At 35.2% G+C, this 15,010-nt stretch overlaps 2 protein-coding genes across 4 annotated transcripts; one reads left to right on the top strand and one right to left on the bottom strand.

The window, feature by feature from the left end:
* Positions 1–8: 8 nt before the first annotated feature.
* On the bottom strand, positions 9–3,773 carry LOC110688196 (ribosome assembly protein 1-like). Of its 2 annotated transcripts, XM_021864907.1 has the most exons (2): positions 3,190–3,329; positions 9–3,053 (listed from the first exon to the last, which is right to left on the bottom strand). In XM_021864907.1, the coding sequence occupies exon 2, from the start codon at positions 2,876–2,878 to the stop codon at positions 236–238; it is 2,643 nt and encodes an 880-aa protein (XP_021720599.1). In that variant the 5' UTR covers positions 2,879–3,053; positions 3,190–3,329; the 3' UTR covers positions 9–235. The 2 variants fall into 2 exon arrangements, with proteins under 2 accessions (XP_021720599.1, XP_021720598.1); XM_021864906.1 differs by having other exon boundaries at positions 9–3,773.
* A 2,747-nt stretch (positions 3,774–6,520) lies between these two features.
* Positions 6,521–12,546, top strand: LOC110688195 (outer envelope protein 61-like). 2 transcript variants are annotated; one of them, XM_021864905.1, is made up of 11 exons: positions 6,521–6,893; positions 7,521–7,751; positions 8,356–8,412; positions 8,491–8,619; positions 8,800–8,877; positions 9,018–9,088; positions 9,375–9,424; positions 9,564–9,717; positions 10,379–10,937; positions 11,082–11,225; positions 12,017–12,265. In XM_021864905.1, exons 1-11 carry the CDS (start codon positions 6,798–6,800, stop codon positions 12,161–12,163), a joined length of 1,716 nt encoding a protein of 571 aa, XP_021720597.1. In that variant the 5' UTR covers positions 6,521–6,797; the 3' UTR covers positions 12,164–12,265. The 2 variants fall into 2 exon arrangements, with proteins under 2 accessions (XP_021720597.1, XP_021720596.1); XM_021864904.1 differs by having other exon boundaries at positions 6,522–6,893; positions 9,519–9,717; positions 12,017–12,546.
* The last annotated feature ends 2,464 nt before the right edge of the window (positions 12,547–15,010 follow it).

Genomic DNA, 15,010 nt, shown 5'->3' with positions numbered 1-15,010 from the left:
AAGATAAATGAAACTGTCACAATTCACAAGACACATTTTCTCATTCACATTGAAAACTTACATATAGACTTCCGGCCTCAAAAACATTCAAATATTAGCTATTGTAACAAAAAATTGAACTCGTATTCAAGAAAATGAGGGAATAGATCATCACTCCGTACAATGAAGTAGTTGAAAAGACAATACAATTTTTCCTCCTCTTCCAAAAATGATGACAGTACTAAAGCAGAAAATTCTACACCTTCCGAGCGAGGGTCCTCTGCTTGGTTGCATGCTGAACTACTTGTTCCTCTACAGGTAGTCCTTTCCTCCGCCTCACAGCATCAATGAGCTTTCTGGCTGTATTTTGAACAACACTAGAACCGTCTCCAAACTCTTCAATCTCTTCCTCTGTCTTAGGAACAAAGAAAGGATCCTCCACAAGCTGTTCCCAGTGACTAAGAACAAGAAGTGCACTTGATGACCCAGAAGTCCATTTCCTAAGCTCATCAGCAAACCCAAAGCTTTCAGCAACTGGCAAATAAGCATGCACAGTGAACAAAGGGGAACTTTCTTGCATTTCTTCCTTCACTACTCGGGCTCTCCTACGAGCAAGCACACTATACATGGAACCCAGATAATCAACTGGGGTGTTTAGTTCACAAAAGTACATAGCTTCAACAAGACGAGGTTTTCTCTGAAGTACAGCAGCTCTGCAAGCCTCTTTTACTGCAGTCATCACCTGACCAGTAAACATTCCATATTGCTCCATTAGTTGTTGAGAATTTTCAGGATCACTTGATTGAATCGATGCTGATGAAATGTAAGCCTCAACAATAAATGCCAAACCCCACATAGGCTCATCACACAAAGGACCAGCTGAAGTTGCAATTTGAAAGCCAGACACCACACTACTTGCCAGACTAGCAGCTTCAGCATAAAGCGCAGAATTTGCCTCCACGGCACTATCAGAATTTCTAGTATCATCTACAAAACCTAATTTTGCAGACACATGGGAGAATCCAGGCACAATTATGGCATCTTCAGTACTTTTTCCTATAGAATCTGGGGTAATAAGCAAATTAGGGCCAACCTGCCCAGGACCCAGAGCCCAGATCCTCTCAAGAAGCTGATCCCACAAAACTTTACACTTTTGAATCTTATCAGTTTCGTTTTCCGGAATAGCAGAAACAATATCGCTCTCCACAGCATCCCTTATGCGTTTCCTAAATGCTTCGAGAGGCTCATCATCTTCAGCAACAGAGCCTATCTGTGACTCCAACTTCTTATAAGTCTGACCAAGTTTACCACTAATGATTTCCCCAAGTGTGTCAGAATTTTCATTAAGCAGCTTTGTTAGAGCATTTGGAAGCTTCATGACTTGCACTCTAACAGTGCATCTTCCGTTAGATGTTGTCTTTTCTACATAATCTGTGTTTCCAGACAAGATTTTAAGATTATCTAATGGATTAGGCCCTTCACCCTCAATAGTCTCTTTGTAGGAGACAAGTGGTGGAGACACTTCCAGGCTCACCTTGGCAAATCTTTCCTTCAAATCCTTAATACATCTCTCAAGATGCACCTCTCCAGCAGCAGCAAGCACATGTTCTCCCCTAGACGAGACTGAAACTTCCACAAACGGATCAGCACGATTCAGGAGCCTCAAGCCCTTCATGAGTGCACCCATATCTGCTGGATCAGAGGGCTCAATGGCAACTTTAAGCATAGGTGAAACCTGAAACATCAAGCTCGAGAAAGGCCAACAGTTCTTTGTTGATGAAAGTGTAGCACTTTTTAAGATATGATGCCCCAGTCCTCGTATAGCTACCACATTCCCAGCCGTGGCAGATGCAACAGGTGTAAGACCCTGACCCATCATCAGATACAACGACTGTAATTCTGCTTCCTGCAAATGCTTCTGTGTTGCTTCTCCTTTCAGCGGATCATACAAAGCTGAAAGAACATAGATTTTCTGCCCAACAATAAGGGTTCCACTAAAAATTCTAGCAAATGCAAGAAAACATTCATCTGACTCTGTGCTGTTCCCATTTTCATCAATGAAATCATTCAAAATGTCCCCATCTGGATCCTTATGAGGAATCATCTTCGTAGGGACAGCAAACATCTTGGCAACAAAAGCAACAGTAGGTGCTTCAGAACTAGCAGCACAAGTTTCAACACACTTCCTCACATATTCAGCCTCTGAAAACACCTCAGATTTTGCTACTTCATCCACGACTTCTCTCTTTGGAAGCAAACGAGGGACTCGGTATGCCTGAGCAGTAACTGGATCCGGCATACATCTTATAACCATGGACAATATGGCCTCCGAGAGCGGAAGCCAACGACTCATAATAGCTTGAAGAACAATCTTAGGATCCTTATTATGCTTTTCACGGTCTGGCACTACTAACTTAAACCTCTTCATCACCTTCTCAATTATCCCCTTATCACCATCAGGCTCAAGAACCCCTTGATAAAACTGCCACAACGGTTTCAGTACACACTGAACAAACATAGGTTGAGCTGTACTCCCTTCACCCAACCCTTTCCTCCCCACTATCTTCCCTGTTTTAGGGTGACAATACCAAGGACCCCATAAAGCCTTCTTCATTGCCGCCGTTTTTAACTTAAACTGTTCGGCATAAAACTCGGCAAACTCCCCTACAGTAAACCCCCATCCATCCAAAGCACAAACAAATGCCACATTACCCTTTTGAGGTTGAAACATTTCTTCTTCATCATCCTCAATTAACTCATGAATTTCATCAACACCCATTTCACTAGATGAGCCAGTAAGTATAGAATCTACATCTGACAAATATTTCTCTGATTTATATGCACTCACTATACTATTTACTTCATGAACTATAGTCAATAACCTATTATAAGCTTCCATTGGAGTTAACTTCAATTCACAAATTAACCTATCAATCTTATTCAAAACCAAACAAGGTGTTAGCTTCTCAACCCAAGCTTGCCTTAAAACAGCATGAGTTTGAATATGAACACCTTCAACAGCATCAACCAAAACTAACGCACCATCACTCAATCGAGCGGCGGTCGAAACTTCACTACAAAAATCCATATGACCAGGAGAATCAATCAAATTAATAGAATGATTATTGTATTTAAGAGCAATTGAAGAACTTTTCATGGTAATTGCTCTACGTTGTTCTTCATCTAAATAATCCATGAATTTCATCTTACCTGCTTGTTTAGGATGCAAAACTCCTCCAGCAGAAGACGCAATTAGATGATCAGCAAGTGTAGTTTTGCCATGGTCGACATGTGCAAGAATGCAAATGTTCCTCACTTGTTCTTGAGCAAACCCTAATTCCATTTTTCCCGATGAACAATTTGATGAATTGGGGATTTAGGAGAGAGAAATTTGTGGTTGCCGGAAGTAAGGAAATGGTGGGTCAGTTGAAATCGGAAAAGTTTTGGGGATTTTGCAATAATAGAAAGAACAACTACTAATTGTCACGGCACCGGTTTTAATCGATGCTTCGCCCACGGCAATCCCTAATCCTTAGGTGCCCACGGCTTCTACTTTAGTCATAAACTCGGTTTTTTTCCCGGTTCGTGCAATGTATGAGCTTGAGAATGAAAATAGTGTATGCTTTTATTTTTATTTTTTTAACGATCAATTAGAATTACACCAAGTTAAGTTAACTTTTGCGTCCAAGTTATGAGTTAGCACGTGGCTAAATAAATGTGTCAACTAAAATAAAATGGGGGATTTACAATAGTAACATTTACAGATTAACTAGATTAAAAAAAAAAAAAACACACACTCACACACCTAGGCAATAGTAAGGATATTCAGAGTATGCCTAGAAAAATTATTTTTGAAGAGTCGGGCAGTGAGCAAAGAGTACCATTCAACCAAGTTTGAAGATGAGATTTTGGTTGGCTGTTGATCTAAGTTGTTATGAATGCGCTGTATATAGGATCCATGCAACCAGCACAAGAAGTGCACAACATGCACTGGGGAGTACGGCGGAGGGGTACAACCAGCATCAAATGCTGATTTAAGGAATTGATTTGTTGCACCAGTGTGCAACATTAAGCACGTATGAACCACTTCCAGGTGAACACTTTGCGTGTAGTTGAACACCAACAATCTCTTGGTTTAATAGATAAAATTTTAGGATGCTCATATAAGAAGCTAGTTTTTGACAGGATTTACCAATATATTAGCTTAATGGTTGCTCATTTACTTATGTGCTTATGAAGGAATTTTTAGTTTCATTTGCTTCATTAGTGTGGACAAAGGTCCCTTTGACCAAACCACACAAATCCCTTGAGTTCATCTTCTTTTATCCTATTCTTAATTTTTGTTCAATGTAGCTGCTGTCTTAGTTTATTAGAATTAAACACAAATCCAATCCAATCATAGCACAAGTTTCACCCTTTCCTCTCACAATAAGTAAATTCAAGAATGATAATCAGAGGCAATCTACATGTATTGAATGCAGGGGGGGAAAAAACAATGACAAATTGCAGAATGCAGTTTTCAGTCCATAGCAAAGTGAATCGACCAAGCAAAAAGTAACACGCATTCGTTATGCAACAGTTGATAATAAAATTATACATACATGAGGTTGCACTTCCATCCTTCCACCAACAATAATCAGTCCAGTATCTCCATGCTTGATAGTATAATTGCTTATTGAAATTGCAACCTCTCTGTGGAGAGCATTATGAGGAAAATCTTCCTGAGCACACAGCAAGCAATGAATAAGGTTCAATAACAAGCCTTTGACAATGTTTAACTAGAAAAAAGGGTAACCGATGTCGTTAATTGGAGGAAACATAATTGCGTAATTATATTTGGAACCCATGACCGTTGCAAATTCCAAATAATATAATAGATTGAAATGAATTAAGCAAAAGTCAATGCTCATTTCAATGAATTTTAGGTATTTCTGGTTGTTTAAAAGGACAAAATTAAATGTAAACCATTATTATTCCAATCATCTATTTGGGGCCATTATAAAATTTACTTTATACCTTAAATTCTAAACAAATTTTGAAAATTGAAATGAATAATTGCAATAAGTACATAATCTCATTTACAGCAAAACTTTTGTAACTGACGTTTAAAATTTCATCCAAAAATTATATTCACGCCATTATTTCTTCCTTATTATATATATGATATGAAAAAAAAACTTAAAGACATTAACTCATTCCTATATATTACTACACTATGGTAGACCTTGTAGTAACTCTATAACTGGAACCCTGAAGGTAAAATATTTTTGATATGTAGCCTAAAGTTTCATCTATATAAACGTGTGCAAGTATATGTTGTTGGTACTAATTATTTTGGCCTACTTATATGTTGTCTAGATTTGTTGAAGACCAAATTGCATTTTGGTGGTTTACCCTTCTTCTGGTAAGTAAGTCATTTTGAAGATCATATTTCTCCATTTTAAAAATAACAACTACATTAAAATGCATGAAATGAATATTTGTGAAGTGGTTCAAGACTTATTTCAAGGGTAGACACTTTAGTCGAGCAAAACACAATGGGAACAACACCCCCCTCAGTAGGCCGTAGTGTGGTTTTACCTTCAAGATTCATCATTGGTACCCCTAGATATATGATCCAACACTACCAAGATACAATGACTATTTATCAACGACTCCGCCCACGTCGCTTATTTAGTACGATCACGTCTAATCCAACATGGAATGAGATAAGAGAATCCAACAACAACTACGAGCCAACACCCTGAAGAGCGTCAAAGACATGAAGATCCACGCATGTTGTACATCACAAATTCTACCAATAATGGAATTGCCACAACGTCAAATACATTTTGAGACAATGGAAGGAAAAGGAAATGAAGCACGAACAATGCAAGCACATTAGAATAAAAAAATTCTACCATCACAAAAAAGAAGGTTAAAAGCCAAACCCATGCTTATTATTTAGACGTTAATTAAGAAATATTGTACCAACATAATGAATATTGAATTCAACAATTGTGTATTAACTTTCACTCCAGTTTGCACAAAATTAAACAATTACAAATCAAAATTATAGACTCGACACACATGTGTTACCATAAAACTATTGTACAGTTTTTTCAAATCACCACAGCCATTCTGATAAAATTAATCTCCTTCTTTAAAAATTCAAACACATGGTTATGAAGCCAAGAGCATACCTTACCGGGTTTACTAAATTGTAAAGAATACAAGTACACTAATGCATTTCTATTTCCACACATATATATTGTTCCTTTTACATTTCATTATTTAAAAATAGATTAATGATTACAATATACAATATACAATTCTCACTAAACAAAACTCCGGGACATTGCCCGAGCCACAACCTAATTCAAATTCAAATTTCGACTTATATCAAGATACTCGTAGAATCAACACGAGTCGCTTATCTATACAACTATAAAAGTCATGTGGTACTCACATGAGTATTAATCCGACACAATAGATATGAGATCAAGGATACACTTGTGAATTGTACTTTCTCCGATTCTCCTCTTTGTGAGTTGTGACCGTGTAAGAGTCCTAGTCCTAATTCAAGTGTGGTTGGCGTCTTGGCGACCCACCTTATTTATTTCCAACAAAATTAAAATTATAAATTCTAATTCTTCACCTCTTTCCTCTATTTAACTTCACAATTATCACCGAATTTCCCTAACTGTTTAATTCTCTCTCTTCAATTTTGCATCCATCGCAATTAATCAATCCCTAGATTCTACGAATTTCTGCTTCGATTTGATCTCAATTGTAACTTATTGATTTTGAAACCCTAATCAATCGAAGGATTTTGCCAGATGTTTAACGGTATGATGGATCCTGAGTTGTTTCGGATTGCGCAAGAACAGATGAGTCGCATGTCTCCTGCTGAGATGGCTAAGATCCAACAGCAGGTTCTCCTTTTATTTAATTTCATCTTTCTTTTTTTTTTTTTTTTATTGTAGATTTTGTTAATTGTTCTTAATTATGTTTTTTTTACTTTTAATTTTTCGATGATCATGAAATTCCTTTTTTGTTTTGTTTTTGAGATGTAATTTTTTGCTTCAATTTGAAATTAGATTTTTTGCTTCAACTTGAAATTAGCAGTGTTGTTGATTCCTCAATTATTGTGTTTTGGCTATGAAGTTTCAATGTTGGGGTTTAATTTAGGGTGTTATACTGATTGTGAATTTGTTAATGAACTAGATATTAGTTGAGATTCTATCTTGTGCAATTGATCTTTAATTCGTATTGTACTAATGTGGAACTGAGGATTTGAACTCTGTTATGAGAAGCAAAGATTAATCTAATTCAACTGAATTAAGGAATTTAGGTGATTGCCGATTAGTTGTTTGTATTAACAGGAGAAAAAGGTTTCGAATTGCTACTGGTTTTCGACTTTCTATTGAATTAGGTGACTGACGATTGGTGCTGGGTGGTGATTCCAAGTTGGATGTAATCTAGGATATAAAATTAAATGCATGTCTTATTTAGATCTTTGTCTGGTGCTGATTTAGTGATATGTGCTTGTGGTATTGTAGATGATGTCTAATCCGGAATTGCTTAAGATGGCTTCGGAAGGTATGAAGAATATGAGACCTGAGGATCTAAAGATGGCTGCAGAGCAAATGAAGAATGTACGTCCTGAAGAAATGGCTCAGATTGGTGAGAAGATGGCTAATTCATCCCCGGAAGAAATTGCATCAATGCGTGCACGTGCTGATGCTCAATTAGTCTACGAGTTAGATGCAGCTGAATTACTAAAGAAACAGGTTAATTGATGCCAACCATGTCATGCATGTTGTTAATATGGACATTATTTGAAAATGATGTGAAAATTAGAATTTTGCATGGCCAGTGTAAACTAGTTGGAGATTGTGGCTTAGTCTGTACTCGTGTAAAATGAAATTATTAGTTTGTCGCATTAAGATCTTGATTTAGCACCTAGTAAATACATTTAGATAACCATATTGTTATATGGACATGGTTTTCTTCAGCTGCTCTGTTAGTTGAATCATACTACTCCATAAATACCTTGTCTTGTGTAAAAACATACTTTACATACAAACTTGCATCCTTGTCTATGTAATATTCACAAGCTAAAAATAACTCACTTGCCGGGTCTGTTTAATGCGTCATTTATCTGATGCTTTACAATCTTCTTCTAGCATAAGGAATTTCATACAAATGACCAATCATGTCATATTATACTCCTTACATCAATTTTTGGAGCTTTACTGTGAATTGAACTTTCTTGTTTATAAATTAAATCCTTTATTAAATTAGTGATTTTCTTACAAAAAAAAAAAAAAAAAAAAATTGAAATCATATAACTGCTTAGTTTGCTTTTGCTTATGACTTTTACAATCTTTCCAGGGAAATGACCTTCACAAACAGGGGAAGTATCATGACGCTGCACAGAAATACTTGCGGGTGAGTATGTTATTTGTTTTCTTTGTTGTTTAGATAGATTTTTGTTAGTGAAAATCGTCAGCTGATCTTTATCTGCAGGCAAAGAACAACCTACAAGGGGCTCCAGTTGCCAGAAGTAGAGCATTGCAGTTGGCATGCTCACTTAATCTGATGACATGTTATTTGAAAACAAGACAATTTCATGACTGTGTCAAAGAAGGCAGTGAGGTATTCTTAAAATCCATTATTAGGCCATAGGATGTTATTGTTCTAATGACCAGACCCCATATTACTAAATTTTGCAATGTAGGAAGGATATTACCAGCTATTTTTCCCTCTTTTTCCCTCTCCTTTTTTTTTAAGCTAGGGTAAATAGAGAGATGATTTATTTTGCTGTCTTTCTTTCAGGTTTTGGCCTATGATGAAAAGAATGTCAAGGCCTTGTACCGTAGGGGTCAAGCATACAAAGAATTAGGTCAATTAGAGGTATTTTTTATTTTTTATTTTCATTTAATTTTTTTTTTTTTTTTTGTGTGTTTATATATCTTTTGTAGCCATGAGCTGTTGTATTAGGGCTTCAATGTACTCCATATATGTAATTATTTGTGGGGTGTTTTTTTTTCTAGGTTGCTGCTTCTGACCTGACAAGGGCACTTGAAGTTACCCCTGGTGATGACACAATTGCTGAAGTTTTAAGGTATGTTGGTATTTATTTTTTTTTGTTTTTTTTTCTGTGTGTATTTATTCTGATGTTGATTTTGACAATGCATTATATGTTGATTATGTTTGTCAGTGCAAACTGTGTCAAGTCGCAAGTGTGATGCTTTGTCAAGATCTAGAAAATTTATAGCATGATTTTCTAGCTTTTGTTAGGTTTTCTGCTATCATGCAAACTGATATTTTCTTAAAAGAAAACTAATACGGAGTAATTAATTATTGAGCAAGAAGCATGTCTGAAATAAGGTTTTTCCCCTTTTTTACAGGGAGGTCAAAGAAAGTCTAGGAAAAGAAGGTGTCACACGAACTTCGACAGGTATAATATTTCATGACTAGTTAGTGTAACAAAATGTGTTGCTTTTGTTGTTATTCAGCCTTTTTAAGTTGAATTATTTTGATGGGTCTTATAGGATTGGTAATTGAAGAAATTACTGAAGAAATTGAGGCTGTTGCAGTTGCAAATGGTAAGAGAACGTCTCAAGATTGTTCAGTTACTCAACCTGAGGAAAGCAGTGGGCATTCTAAATATCAATCAGAAACTGTTAGTAAGAGACCAACGACAGAATCAGAATGTTTGCAGGCAATGAAGGATGATCCAGACACAATCAGGCAAGTTTTATAAATTTTTCTCTTTTTTTTTTTTTTTTTTTGGGGGTGGGGGGGGGGGGGGGGGGGGGGGAGGGGTAGAACTGCTATTTAACACCTTTTTTCTCTGTTACTACTCGTGTAATGCACCAAGATAAAATAGTTGTTGTAAATGATTTTTTCAACTCATGTAGTATTCATAATAAAGATTTTTACAAATTTATACACATTATTTAGTACTCATAATGAATATTGTAAAAGATATTAACTCAATATTGATGAAGACAAAATATTAAAAAAAAAAAAAAAAAAGTGTATATAGGAAGTATTAAATAAGCAAAATCAAATGAAAGTTTTGTTTTAGTATTAGTTATTGATATCTTTTAATTGTTGAAGCAACATAATGTAGAATTCACTATGCTAAGCTGGTTTAGAATTGCAAATCTATTGTTGGCAATTGACACTTTTCCTTGGTCATGACCTGAGTTAAATTTTAAATAATTATGCTTTTGCATTTCGTAATGATTTCTAATTGTGGTATCTGATGGAGAAGGTATTATAAAATTTGAAGTTAAAATTTTCAATGTCCTGCTGCTGTGTTGCTTGAATGTGAAAGGACCGGATAAAGACTTCCTATGTGACACATCATTAATTGGTTGGTTTCTTTTCTCTTGCTTGTCTGCAGATCTTTCCAGAATTTCATTTCCGAAACTGATCCTGAGGTTCTAGCCAGAATGAATATTGGAAACAACAGAGAGGTTCCTGCTGACATGCTGAAGACAGCATCAAATATGATTGGACGAATGTCTCCTGAGGAGCTCCAAAATATGGTGAAAATGGCCTCCTCATTTAAGGGTGATAATTCACCCTTTAATGGTAACTTTGGACCGGGCTCAGTTCCTCCAAATTTGTCACCTGAAATGCTGAAAACAGCTAGTGATATGATGGGTAAAATGTCACCTGAGGAAGTTCAAAGGATGTTTGAGATGGCTTCCTCTTTGAAGCAGGACTCAGTTCCTAGCTCATCAGGTTCGTCAAGTGGCAGATCGAGTTTGGAGTCTGGTTCAAAGTTCACTGCAACTCGGGGTGTACCTGTTGATAGAAATAATGTTATTGGTGAGAGGAGCAGTATTTCTGGCTCATATTCTAATCCTGGAAGTACTTCCCAATCAAGTTTTCCTACATCAATGGGTGATATGCAAGAACAGATGAGAAATCAAATGAAGGATCCTGCCATGCGACAAGTGAGCTAGCTGCTGATTCTCTGTCTTTTGAATTTAATATACTTCGTATTTGTCAATTTGAAAGTGCAACTCTGATTAAAAATTTGAGATGTGCTATGCCTCAATATTGCCTGATGAATTCTGTTTTGTTTTGGCACCTATCAGATGTTTTCGTCGATGATGAAAAATATGAGCCCCGATATGATGGCCAGCATGAGTGAGCAATTTGGACTCAAGCTTTCTAAAGAAGACGCTGCAAAAGCTCAAGAAGCCATGTCGTCATTGTCACCTGAAGACCTAGATAAAATGGTACTCTACTCTTAACCACTCGCCAAAGTATAACATTACTCCCTCCGTCCCATAATACTTGACACAGTTACCATTTTCGTGCGTCCCAAAATATTTGACACGTTACTAAATATGGAATGGGATCAATAATAAAAAAAATATTTTCCCATACTCTTTTTGGGACCATAAACCCCAAAATCCAATTAAATACTACATTTTCTCTTTCCTCGCTACCCCCACCTCCCCAACTTTTTGTTTTCTTACAATATAAAAATACAAAAGAGAATCCTTTATATAATAAACAAATGTTTTAAATGGACCCACTTGTAGTTTTCTTAAACTACGTGTTTACCCCAACGTCCCAAGTATTATGGGACAGAGGGAGTATCTCATAGAGGTCTCGTCATGTTACCAACTTCAAATTGCGCACCAAGATTTTGTTGCATAAATATTTTCTATCAATTCAATTATTTGAAAAGAATAGTTAGCTGATCTATCTAGCTGTAGACCCTAGCTCGTAGTCTCATTTACTCATTAACATAATATTACTACCCTCATTTGCTTCAAAAATTACCTGAATATCTAACTCAATTAGTCAACCTTGCCTGCTTTCTTTCTTGGAGAAATCTCAGTCTATAGTTTAGAATTTAAATTGTGGAACTTTGCTCAAATTTTTCATTACCTGGTTGGAAAACAGTTTTTTACTCTCATTATTTAATACCATTATATCATGTTTCATGCTCAAATTCAATCTGATGTTGCCACTGCCTGATTGTTCTCTATTGACATTTCTCCTTTCAATCTATTTTTAGATGCGTTGGGCAGATAGAATTCAAAGAGGAGTAGAAGGTGCGAAGAAGACAAAGAACTGGCTACTGGGAAGACCGGGGATGATTATAGCCGTATGCATGCTTCTTCTGGCTGTTATCCTTCACTTTTTCGGCTTCATTGGTAGGTGATTTTTCAGGACAGTAAGATAAATCTCCTGTTATAACAGCTTGTACTTGCTGATATCAGCAAATCCAGGGCCGAACTTATGGTGTTCAAGGGGTGTGTAAATCTTATAGAAGAGATCGTTAACTTATGTATGTTAGCTAATGTGAGAAATTCTTTTATTTGTTGGAACCCCTGATACTTTCTTTGAAGAAGATTTAGGGTATAAATTTTTCGATGGGTCTAAAAAACCGGCCCTAATCTATCCAGCCTTCGCGTTACTGTAGACTGTAGTGTTTTGTTTCACAAGTTTCTGATTTTCTAGAGTTCTAGTATGTCTGCACATTTTTCTTATTATTACCCCAACTCAAAGTAGTAGTTAGTTGATAATATATTGCCATTGACTAGACTTGCTATGAAAATTATGTAGTTCAATTTATCTTTGTATACTTTGCTCTTTCCTAGTTTCCTGTTACGGTTTGTAATTTTGTATACGTTGAAATAACGAAGTCATCAAACTAACAAATTTATTTTGGTTGACTAATTTACTTAAAATTGAGCTGATAATATTTGTTTATGCTCTTATTTCACCACTCACTACCTCATCTCATCACCACGATCAACCTGCGGAAGAAAATTTGCTATAGAATCAATAGTCATTAACTTATTTCTATTACCTTTCTATCATTCACATACATGAATGATTCCAATAAACAATAATTATATTACCTTTCTATCATTAACTATATTTATTAACGTATAGTCAAATTTGAAAGGTTTTTTCTTTTTTTTTTTTTTTTTGGGGAGATGGTAAGGAAAAGAGGACATTAGGATTTAGGAGGTCATCCTCACTAGGAGAAATCTAATGCATCGGAAACAATAATAATACTCCCTGGGAAATAAAGTAGAATCATTATAATAAAAAAAAAATCAAGATAATCAGACACTAAATGACCAACGTTAGCCATTCAATCTAATGGTCGATTTGCTTCTCAACGGATGTGATGAATATTTCAATTGTTGAAATTCTGAAAAAGAGAGTGAGTATCTATGATTATGTAATTTATCTGCCATTAAACTATCTACAAACCTTGCACCGATTGATGATCAGAAGATTCTCTTTCAATACTACGGACTATGGAGTATTTAAATTTGAAACTACTTGTAAATTGTAATACAAAGTAATGAAGTACTCTGTATGTTCAAGCTAAGACATATACGGGCGTTGTTATATTATATTTCCTCCATTTTTTTTTAGTTGGCACGTTTCTTTAGTTAAGTTTGTCAATGCACAAATTCAACCATTTATATCTTTAATTACCGATAAGCAAAAATTATAAAAAGTTGATATTTTGAAAATATATATTGTGACGAATTTAACAAGATCCCAAATGACTATATTTTTCATTATGCATAAAGTACACACAGTCAAATAAGAGCGTGTAAATAGTGCTGAAATCAAAACCTGTCAATAAAAAAAACGGAGGTAGTACTTGGTATATTCAATTCCAAGGCTGTGTTTATTACTCAAGTCAAGGGTCACAATGGCTTACAAGTCTTGTCCTTGTAACACGTCAGGTTTTTTTTTTTTTTTTATTATTTATCATAAAATATTTACAATTATAAGTAAATGATTATACGAGTAGTTTATTTCATGTTTGTTTTGTCCTTAACGAAGTAATTAGAGTATACAATTAAAAAAAAATAAAAAAAAAAAATATATTATATGACCTCTGATGACATAATAAATGTTACTCGTAAATTCGTAATTAATAGTTATAACTCTACAAGTGTTGAAAGAGTTGTATTGATTTATTTCACCCAAAGAATAATTATTTTGTCTAACATGGCGGTGCATCTTCCTTTTTTAGTAGAATAATTTGGCAATAGTTATATAATTACTTTGTAGTACACTAGTACTTCGTATAACTTAAACTCCATTTGTTGTGAGTCATTGTGACCCTTGACTCTTAGTAATATTACTACCATTAGTTCCATTTTAAGCAAATTAAAGTTTCATTTGTTTTTTAAAAAAAAATACTCTATAATTCCTTTTCATTGACCATAGAAGCTTACTTTAATAGTCACTCCCTTTGGGTTTACATAATGACTCTATGCATTATTTGGTTGATGCATATGAGATATGACTATGCATTATTGTCATTGATGTAGTGGAAATGACTTTTTTGCTCTATGTATGTTACATAAAATTATACTAATGTAATATGTATTATTCCCTTATGATCTTGCACGTAAATTTATCAGAGTTTATTCTCTTACAACTAGTGTAATTAAATTTAATTCTCAATATTCTTCCTAAAAAAATCTTGGTAATCATTCAATTAAGGAGTTTTCTAATGTGCGTGTGCATCTAAAGAATTAAAATATTCTTCTTTTAAAACACAAGCGGGATTTATTAGCAAAACATCCATACAAATATATATGTTCTGAATCAAAGGTCCTCCTCGCCTCACATTACTACATTTAAAAGAACTAAAAGCATCTCTAGCACTAAGCACCTCCTCATAGAACAAGAACACAGCTCCTTGTTCGCGATGAGTTCTGTGATAACCTTAAAAGCATCGAGCTCGACCTCATCAGACCATAGAGTTTACCATTCTCATATTTACTCTCTTTTTATGTTGAGTTATTCACTTAATTTGATAGTAAAGTTGAAAAAATATTTATTTTAATACCTTAATACATCGTATTTGTCTATGGCCCTAAAGGCACCCGTTAGACAAATCGATTAATTTATTAAATTCTTGTATCTTAGTTACAATGGTCCTTCCAAGTTTTGGTATCACTAGCTATTTTGCAAAGTACAAGTAACATTCATTGACAAGGAGCACCTTTGGCTTTATAGGCCGGCC

The sequence above is a fragment of the Chenopodium quinoa genome, unplaced genomic scaffold, assembly GCF_001683475.1.
Source record: "Chenopodium quinoa cultivar QQ74 unplaced genomic scaffold, ASM168347v1, whole genome shotgun sequence".
Lineage (NCBI taxonomy): Eukaryota > Viridiplantae > Streptophyta > Magnoliopsida > Caryophyllales > Amaranthaceae > Chenopodium > Chenopodium quinoa.
This window is presented reverse-complemented; position numbering and strand designations above follow the sequence as displayed.